At 35.5% G+C, this 10,826-nt stretch overlaps 1 protein-coding gene across 1 annotated transcript; it reads left to right on the top strand.

The window, feature by feature from the left end:
* The first annotated feature begins 225 nt into the window (after positions 1-225).
* LOC131837850 (olfactory receptor 6C3) lies at positions 226-1,161 on the top strand. The gene has a single exon (XM_059183516.1). The coding sequence runs from the start codon at positions 226-228 to the stop codon at positions 1,159-1,161; it is 936 nt and encodes a 311-aa protein (XP_059039499.1).
* The last annotated feature ends 9,665 nt before the right edge of the window (positions 1,162-10,826 follow it).

Raw genomic sequence — 10,826 nt, 5'->3', positions numbered from 1 at the left:
CTTACTACATTTCAAATCATGTAAGAAAACTAAAAAAGCAAAACTCACAGCCAAATGCAAACAAGACGATCAAAAGAAAATAAGATCATCAAGGACTATAGAATGTATTTTACAATGGTATCAATGATGGTGATATTGATCATCATGAGTTATAACTTGCATCTCCTCCCTTTAATTCTCTTGCCATATAAATACCTTTAAAAGAAGAAAAGGAGAGAGAGAGGAATGAACCACACAGTGATCACAGAGTTTGTCCTGCTAGGCCTTTCTGATGATCCTGACCTTCAGATTGTGATTTTTCTCTTCTTATTTATCACATACTTATTAAGCGTCACTGGAAACCTGACTATCATCACCCTAACCTTGGTGGACCCTCATCTGCAGACACCAATGTATTTCTTCCTCCGAAACTTCTCTTTCTTAGAAATCTTATTTACAACTGTGTGTATTCCTAGATTCCTGGGAGCAATTATCACCAGGGATAAGACTATTTCCTATAACAACTGTGCAGCCCAACTCTTTTTCTTTATTTTCATGGGGGTGACAGAATTTTACATTCTGACTGCCATGTCTTATGACCGCTATGTTGCCATCTGCAAGCCCCTTCATTACACCACCATCATGAGCAGGAAAGTTTGCACAGTGCTTGTGCTCTGTGCGTGGCTGGGCGGGTTCCTGACCATTTTCCCACCCCTCATGCTTCTGCTCCAGCTGGATTACTGCGCTTCCAATGTCATCGATCACTTTGCCTGTGACTATTTTCCCCTTCTACAACTATCCTGTTCAGATACGTGGCTCCTAGAAGTGATTGGTTTTTACTTTGCTTTGGTTGCTCTGCTATTCACATTGGCACTGGTGATTTTATCTTATATGTATATTATCAGAACGATTTTGAGAATCCCATCTGCCAGTCAGAGAAAAAAGGCTTTCTCCACATGTTCCTCTCATATGATTGTCATTTCCATTTCTTATGGAAGCTGTATATTTATGTATGCTAATCCCTCTGCAAAAGAAAAGGCATCATTGACAAAAGGAGTAGCTATTCTCAATACCTCTGTTGCCCCTATGCTAAACCCCTTCATTTACACTCTGAGAAACCAGCAAGTAAAACAAGCCTTCAGAGATGTGGTCCATAAAGTAGTATTTTCTTCAAGTAAATGAAATATTTCTCCTGGGGCGGGGTGGGGGGGGGGAGGAGAGTCTAAAGAGTAACTAGGTAAAATCCTGAAATTCCTAAATATCTCTATCAGTATGCTACTTCTGGTAGTCTCTTATTTGCCCCATTATAGTTAAATATTTTCCCGCCTCATTTCTTCCACTTCCATACCAAAGTGTCTTCATGCATTGTTTATTGACTCATTTTAAAATATGGTAGACTTTATTTCTCCTACAAAACTTTGCCGAAATGAAGTGCATTTCTTTTTTGTTTTGTTTTAAGATTTTATTTATTTATTTATTTGTCAGAGAGAGAGAGAGAGTGAGAGCACGCACAAGCAGGCAGAGTGGCAGGCAGAGGCTGAGAGAGAAGCAGGCTCCCTGACGAGCAAGGAGCCCCATGTGGGACTCGATCCCAGTGCCCTGTGATCATGACCTGAGTCGAAAGCAGCGGCTTAACCAACTGAGCCTCCCAGGCATCCCATGAAGTACATTTCTATAAGACATACTTTATACACGATATAGAAAATAGTATTAATTCTTTAATAAATTCCCCAAGTGGCACATATAGTTTCAAAATTAGTGTGTGATCTCTTTTGTGTTTTCAAGTAGTTCATTGATGATCTCTTAACATTAAAAAAAAAAAGACACTTAATCTTACAAAACAAACTGAGGGTTGCTGGGGGTGAGGTGGTAGGGTGGGGTAGTTGGGTTATGGACATTGGGAGGGTATGCGCTATGGTGCATGCTATGAAATGTGTAAGCCTGATGATTCACAGACCAGTACACCTGGATCAGATAATACATTATATGTTAATTTTAAAAAGCTACACTCCAAAACTATTGTATATTAAATTCCATTCTTAGAAGTAATAAGAAGCTGTGATTTGCACTTTAAATGTAGAGCTTTTATTTTGTGAAATTTAGTGCATATCACAAGGTAAATATTGATCATGATTTGAGGACTATTTATAGAATTTCCATGTTCTCTAACATTTTTTTTAAGTATTTATACTTGGGGCATCTGAGTGGCTCAGTCAGTTAAGCATCTGCCTTCCATTCAGGTCATGATCTCAGGTCCTGAGATCAAATCCTGCATCAGGCGCCCTGCTCAGTGGAGAGCCTACTTCTCCCTCTCCCTCTGACTCCCGCTCTCCCTATTTGAGCCATCTCTCATTCTCATTCGTTCTGTCAAATAAATAAATAAAATCTTTTAAAAACTATTTATACCTGTTAAAGATTTGAAACAAATGCAATAAAACTAAAACACATGCCACTTTCCTAATTCATTGAGCATCTTATGACAGTTATTTTGAATAATTTGTCAGATGTGTCTATATTTCTCTACACTCTGCTAATGAAGATTTTGTTATTTGATTGGAGAATTTTCTCTGTTTCTTCATGCTTCTTGCACCTTTGGGTTGATACTTACACATCTGAAAAAACAATGGCTTCTCACAGTCTCATAAATCTGGATTTGTACAGAGGAAGACCATCACCCTTCAGTCCAGCTTCAGTCCACAAAATTCTGGGGGCCTCTCAAAACTTTTCCAAGGATGTGTCTTCTCACACTTCCACGGGGATCTTCCCAATTCAAAGACTTTACCCATTTCCTTATTTTCTTATTTTATGGAGTTTGTAATCTCTTGCTCACTCTGTTTCTGTGTTACCTCAAGTCCTTGAAGCAACATCTTGCCATCCAGATCCTTCTTGTTCTCAGCAGCCTACAGTCACCTAGGGTATGTCAAGTGCCCTAAGTTAACAAACTAATGCTTTTTTTTGTGAGTTTTTTTTTTTTAAAGAATTTATTTATTTATTTATTTGACAGATAGAGATTGCAAATAGGCAGAGAGGCAGGCAGAGAGAGAGGAGGAAGCAGGCTGGCTCACTGCTGAGCAGAGAGCCCAATGAGGGACTTGATCCCAGAACCCTGGGATCATGACCTGAGCTAAAGGCAGAGGCTTTAACCCACTGAGCCACCCAGGCACCCAACAAACTAATGTTTTTTTTTGTTGTTGTTGTTTTACCTTTGACTCTTCTTTCTGCAGTATTCTTCCTTACTTTATGTAAATCTCTGACGCAGTGAACTATATTATTTTCCTTCTTTTTAAAGCATTTCTCTTAACAATTCTGTCCAGTCTGGATATCGACTTCACATACATTTAATTTCTGTTTGTCTAAGAATTCTGTATTTCTTCAGGAATTGTTTTCGTTGTTGGTGATGGTGGTTTTTTTTTGTTTGTTTGTTTGTTTGTATGGGGTTTTTGGATTGTAACTCTGTGCATGTCTTTTCATTCTGTTCTTGCCTTCCATCTACTTTACCCCCTAGATCCCTTGTGATATTAATCATATTTATTTCAAATTTCCAGCCTTAATATTCTAATACCTCTGCCATGTCTGGTTCTGAATCATGCTCTGACTCTTCAATATTTTTTTTTCACCTTTGTTATGCTTGTACTCTTTTCTTGACACCTAGACACGATGCACTGGGTAAAAGGAACAGAGCAAGCAGACTTTTAGAAATGTGATGGTCAGGCATGGGAGGAGGGGAAGGATTCTATAGTCCTACGGTTAGGGCTCAGTGTCTTAGTGAGCCTTGGCCTCTGGGCTGTAAATTTTGTAAGTGTTTCTCAGTTTTTTTCCTCCACTTTAGTATAACAGGAAGGTTAGAGTGGGCTGGAGTTGGGTGTTTCCTTTTTCTCACATGGAAGTCTAGAGGATACTGGAGTTGGGTATTTCCATGTCTGGGGTTAGTTAAGCTCTATAGTGTCCCAGCAGGTTAGGCTCTGGTTATCTAGATTTCTGTGAGGGCTGGCTCTCTTAAGAGCACAGCACTCTCATGTATTTCAAAACGGTCCCTTTTCCTCTTCCCATGAAGAGGCATGAGGTGATTTTTCTGACACTATACTTGAGGTTTTCCTACTCTAGCACTGGACCTTATGGCAGTTCCTGCTCATGAGCTTCTACTCCCTTAAACCTTCACTTCTTATATTTATCTGTCTGATTTTCAATCTTGAGAGCAGTGATTTGCCTGCTCTAAGGATCCAAAAGGAGTTGATTTTTCAGGCTGTTCATCTTCTTTCTTTCATTAGACCCAGGTGGTGATTTGTGACTTCTTACATGCAGAACTGGAAACTGAAGGTGTCATATGTCTTAGAGCACATTATTTTTTGTTTAATCTCACATTTCCATATGCTCTTTGCATGACTATTGATCTGTCTCAAGCTTCTCCTTCTTTTGAAACAGAAAGCTCCACATATTATGTTTTACTTAATTTGTTAAAAATTTGCATTGGGGGTGCCTGGGTGGCTCAGTGGGTTAAAGCCTCTGCCTTCGGCTCAGGTCATGATCTCAGGGTCTTGGGATAGAGTCCCGCATCGGGACCTCTGCTCAGCAGGGAGCCTGCTTCCTCCCACTCTCTCTGCCTACCTCTCTGCCTGCTTATGATCTCTCTCTCTCTCTCTGTCAAATAAATAAATAAAATATTTTTTAAAAACTTGCATTGTTAAACCAGTTTTAGAAATGAAGAAAGAAAGGCCTTTAACAATTTTCCAGTCTTATAATGTGAGTAAATAGCAAAGCTTGAATTTGAACCTATCTCTCTTGGATCTAAAATTCCATTAAGAAAAAAGATCTTTGGGCACCTGGGTGGCTCAGTTGGTTAAGTGACTGCCTTCGGCTCAAGTCATCATCCCAGAGTCCCAGGATCGAGTCTTGCATCAGGTTCCCAGCTCCATGGGGAGTCTGCTTCTCCCTCTGACCTTCTCCCTCTCATGTTCTCTCTTACTCTCTCTCTCTCAAATAAAGAAAATCTTCAAAAAAAAAAAATCCTTGTGATATACTGTCTTCCATTGATATTCTTGTATACCATAGGCACTTATATATCGAACTAAAAATATTTTTGATCCCTAAAGTAACAAAATTTTGTATCTATGAAACTTTTAATAGAAATTAAAGATACCTGTTTAAATAGCTTTTTTCACAGATAGGCAGGTTATACTGATTAACTGTGATATAAACAATTAGGTCATCCTCAAACATAATTTTATTAAATACTATGGTTGAATAAGAATAATTTAGAGTATTTAGCTAAGTCACTGGTTTTGGACTTTTGGTAAATTTCAATCAACATAAAAACTATAAAATATTAAAAGTAAATTTTGGTATACATTCATATTCAAAAAATTACTAAATATAATGACATATATATATATATATATATATATATATTACTTAGTATAACAGAGAAAGCTTCCTCATTAAAAATACCTTGGCATACTACGTTCAAACGTAGTAATCCAAAGGGGCACGTGTACTCGAATGTTTATAGCAGCAATGTCCACAATAGCCAAACTATGGAAAGGACCTAGATGTCCATCAACAGATGAATGGATCAAGAAGATGTGGTATATATACACAATGGAATACTATGCAGCCATCAAAAGAAATGAAATCTTGCCATTTGCGACAACATGGATGGAACTAGAACGTATCATGCTTAGCGAAATAAGTCAAGCGGAGAAAGACAACTATCATATGATCTCCCTGATATGAGGAAGTGGTGATGCAACATGAGGGCTTAAGTGGGTACGAGAAGAATAAATGAAAGAAGATGGGATTGGGAGGGAGACAAACCATAAGTGACTCTTAATCTCACAAAACAAACTGAGGGTTGCTGGGGGGAGGGGGTTGGGAGAAGGGGGTGGTATTATGGACATTGGGGAGGGTATGTGTTTTGGTGAGTGCTGTGAAGTGTGTAAACCTGGTGATTCACAGACCTGTACCCCTGGGGATAAAAATATATGTTTATAAAAAATAAAAAATTATATTAAAAATGAAAAAAAAATACCTTGGCATAGTATCAAAGTTCTGAAATGAGAGGTTACCTTACATATTTTGGGACACTGTTATTTATTTTTAAAGATCATATTGATTTATTTAGAGAGGGCAAGAAAGAAAGCATGAGCAGGGGGAGGGGCAGAGAAAGGAGAAAGAATCCCAAACAGACTCTGCTCTGAGCTTAGACCCTGAGGTAAGAATCAATCCTAAGACTCTGAGATCATGACCTGAGCTGAAGTTGAGTCAGACGCTAACCAAATGAGCCACCCAGGTGCTTCATAACTTTGGCTATTATTATGTGACATTATTTGGGTCTTTTTCTCTCACTGGCTTGCCCTTAATCTTCAGTAATTGCATGTCAGTGGGAATTATATCTATTTTGATTCCATTTTATCCCCAGTGTTTTGTGTACTATTTAAAAATAGCAGATCCTCAAAAGATATTTGTTGAAAGATATTTTGTCATTTCTAAAATGAAACAGAGAGAAATCAGAGTTGTAAAATCCTACCAAGTTCCTAGATTTTATGCTTGCATTAATTACAGGGTTAAACCCAACACAACTTTCAAATAGAAAGGGACCTTCTCGGTAGTAGATACTTCTCCATAAATAGCACCATAACTATGATGGGAGAATAATTTCAAGTGATTCTTGGAAAAGATTGAAGAGTTCAATGAGTATTTAATCCATAGTTTTTAATGTCTTTCAATGGGAAATCACTGAGCATTGAACTCTATCCCATTCTTTTTATTGTTCTATATTCAGTGTTTTTGTATAATTTATTTGATACCTACTAGCTTGGAGAGCCACTTTTATGGAGACATTTCAGTATATGATAAAAATATAATGTTTTCATATAAGATTAAGTTGTCCCAGTATTTTACTCAGCAAAAGAAATCGGAGCATATAATCTTAAGAGAAGTCCTGATTTAGAAAATTCAGGAAATCTCTCCCAAAAACCTTGCACTTTAGTTGTTTTTTCATTTAGATCAATGCAAAATATTCCATTTGCTTTTGGCTGACTTCTTATGCCCTTTCTATCTCTTTGGGCCTTATCCCAAAAAGTTTCCTGTTCCAATATTGGTGCAACTGTTGATAACATTTGTACAATCCTTAGTGTATTTTTCTCTAAGCCCTTGTTGGCATATTTGATTCATTGGAGTATTTGCTGTGAGACATAGGCATATACAGTAAATAAAACATGTGCCTCATGCAGGGGAAAATCCATATAGAACCTTCATCCAGAAAAGCCCAAAGTAATTCCAAATGTTTTTGTTACTGTAGCTACAATGGAAAATGTGTAATAGAAAATTAGCTATAGAAATAAAGTAATACCAAATGTTTTGAGAGTGATTTTTAGAAATACTGAATCTCTTAACCTAAAACTGAGATAGTTGTCAATGTGGTTTTTGTATAATTTCAACCAGCTGATGCAGTATATTTATATGACAGCAACAGGTAAGATTATAAAACTGAAACCAATGATAAATTTCCTCTTCTTAGCACTAATTCATTAACTCTTAACTCTTAACTCTTAACTCAACTTTTCATCAGATCATGCAGAATAACTTGAGGTTGCTATTTCTTTCCATATATGTCTAGTGTTATAAAAAATGAGTATGTTACATTTCCTGTTTGTCATAATAATTGATTCTTTTATTAATTTTCAGGAAATTATTTTCTTGCTTTGGTTTCTCCCACTGACTGTAGGTTTACTAAGTAGCCCATGCTCCATTTCCCAGCACAAAGAAATTAGTATTTCAATTCTACCATTTAATAGCTGATTGTTTTTATGTCGCTTAACCTCTCTCATTGTCAATTTCTTCAGATTAACATAAGGTTATCAAAAAGAATAAATGAGGTTAAAAGCATACAGCATTAGCACTGTCTCTCAATGAGTGAGAACAAAAATGGTTTTGTGATTTTGTAATGGAGCTGTATTCCTCAAATGTGATAACTGATTTTATTTGCTAATAAGATATTAGTAACTACTGTCTAGGAATACATGCTATAATATTTTGGTACAATTTAATTGTGCTTGTAATTAAATTAGTCCTAACTAATTCCATGATGATATTCTCATTTCAAAATTTAAAAAAAGAACTAAAATAGAGATTAAAAACCTGTCCAAACTCACAATACTATAATGTAGCTAAATTACAGTTTAAAATAAAAAAAAATATTTATTTATATATTTAGAGGGAGAGAGGGAGAACCCAATGGGGAGAAGAAGAGGGAAATAGAAAATTTCAGACTCCACGCAGAGTGCAGACTCCAAAGCAGGGCTCAATCTCATGTCCCTGAGATCATGACCTGAGTCAAAACCAAAGGCAGACTCTTAACCAACTGTGCCATCCAGGCACCCCTAAATTGCATTTTTAATCTATTTTGCTTTGAATGCAAAGCCCACGAGTTGCCCTAAAAATACCACACATTATACATTAAGTTCTGATGCCATACATTTTATAAGAATTCTTTTCCTTTTTTTTTGAGTTGAAAGTCATCTGCAAATGTAGATACTTAGTTAATAAACTGAGATAATCAGGATATAAGTAGAACATCTCTATGACAATCTACAGATTGTGAACGGATTTAAGTGATTACTGTTTCTCCTTTATTATTCCTATTCATACTGGTCGATCTGACTTGGGATTCAAACTTCCCCTTTCCATTAGGAAAAAAAAAAACAAGGTCATTTCTTTTTTTCAGAGGATTCAGGTAAAGTGCATTCCAAACTAATTTTGGTACTACTCTAAGGCATTGCTAAAGTAATAGTTTGGAAAAAAAAAAAAAAAACTACATTGTTTCTTGGGAGATTTTTTGCATTCAGTCACCATGAAGTTCTTACATGAGATTAACTGTCACTAAATATTTTTTTCATCAAAAATGGAATGAATCATTGCAGGAAAAAAAAAATGGTACTTGGTATAAACCAAGAAATTAATCAAGATATCAAATTAAACCAAAATTTTGCACTCTTCTCTGACAAATTAGCCTAGCATATAGACCTAACACCAAGAAAAAGAATGTCAATGAGAGAGAAAGAGAATTGGAATACTGTGTATTCATGTTATGGGTGCAAATTGCCTTGAAGATATATATATTCACAACTTTTTTAGGACTTCTAATTTAAGAAGAGAGATTTCAGCACATATAGAGAATGAAGAATGGTAAAGTTAATGTCCAGTTGTGGAATGTAGGGAGCTTTTACCACTACTCTAATTATTAAAAAATAAATAAATAAAAAAGCGCTTTCTCAATCCTTAATAGGTCTTTTTAAATAGTTGTATTTTTAAATTGGACAATTTAGGAGATGATACCATTCTTTTCTCAAGAAGGCCGTCCTTAAAATTCATATGAAACAACAGAAGAGTCCTAAAAGTCACTTACTTAAATAAATAAAATAACTGGTTTGTGCTTATTATTTCATTCACATATTTGTTATTTCATTTAACATGATAGCAAGTATTTGTTCATTAAATTGATTAAATTTCACTTTCAATGGGCTACACAGGTAATTCAACAGTAAGATATCAGGGCAGGTTAGAACTCATTGAAACAAAAAGAACTAAAGGACACACTAAACTTGTGACCATAACTTATACGTGACTGGGAAAAAGAAACATGAATGAGTAGTTAGGAAGGAAAGCCTAAAATTATATATCTTCAAGTCTCAGGTATATGTTTCATTTCTCTACCAAAAACATCACAGAAATGGTTGAGAGATCAGAGTCTATACACAGCTGTTAATTATAGAGAATTGTTCTTTGAGAACAATGACTTTTATGATTGAAATATCCATCATACACTTGAATTGCCATAAGTTTGTTTGCAAAATGTCATTGTGATGCCTGTTTCTCTTGTAAGTGCTCTTTAGCCTGTTTTCTCCAGTCCTGAGAAATAATAAAAGAAATATTCATTTCTTATGAATCTCACATGCTTTCCCAGTAGCTTTGGCAGCATCCATCTCAGTTGGAATTTGCCTCAAATAATCAACAGCAATATTTTTTGCAAAACAGTGAAGTGAGTGAAAAGAGAACTCGGGCATGTAAGGGGAAAAAAGAGCAAGAAATTTCATAGTATTATGAGGCATTATATACCAATAATCAACAATTCTATATCTTGAAACTAAATATCTTATTGCAAGATTTCTCTCATGACTCTGAATTGAAAATTTTACTATTTAATGAGAATGCTCAGAATAAGGGATTAGAAAATGGATTGGTTCAATTTATTGAGGAGAATTTAAACTTCACTCTAAAATGCATTGTTGTTGTTGTTATTCAGGAAGAGAAGATAAAGGGATTTCATGTATGATTCATTGATTACTCCAGGGTTGATAAAACAAAGCTTCTATAAATGAATACTGATGTAAATAAAAGGAAAAATATAAAAATATAATATGGGATGGAAAGTAGAATACATACATAGGGAGAATACACTAACAACATTTAGATGGAAAAAACTTTGAAAGAAAAACTATTCTGGAGAAGACAGAGTTTATTTTAAATGCTCATCCAATTTTGCTTCTTTAGCCAATGAAATATGTAGATCCAATCTACTAAATTTCTCTGTCTTTTCATATTCTGTACTCTATAATATCTGAGGACAGTATGTCAATGAATTCATTGCCTACAGCTTAAGATCAGGAGTAAGCAGTTGAAAGGAGAATGTGAGTCAGAGTGAAAACACAGAAATCTGTTACATTGTTAAAGATTTAACTTCAATGAATTTCAAATTTAGAGATACCTCCATTTTAGTGACTTTTTTCCTGACATGTCATCTTTTCTATGTTACACTAGTACAGTAAGTAATAGTACAGGAAACTGAGGGA

This window comes from Mustela lutreola, chromosome 8, assembly GCF_030435805.1.
Source record: "Mustela lutreola isolate mMusLut2 chromosome 8, mMusLut2.pri, whole genome shotgun sequence".
Lineage (NCBI taxonomy): Eukaryota > Metazoa > Chordata > Mammalia > Carnivora > Mustelidae > Mustela > Mustela lutreola.
Note: the sequence above shows the minus strand (reverse complement) of the source record. Positions and strands in the feature narration are given on the sequence as shown.

Coding starts and splice junctions, on each gene's coding strand:
- LOC131837850 (XM_059183516.1), top strand. CDS start 226: ATGAACCACACAGTGATCACAGAGTTTGTCCTGCTAGGCCTTTCTGAT.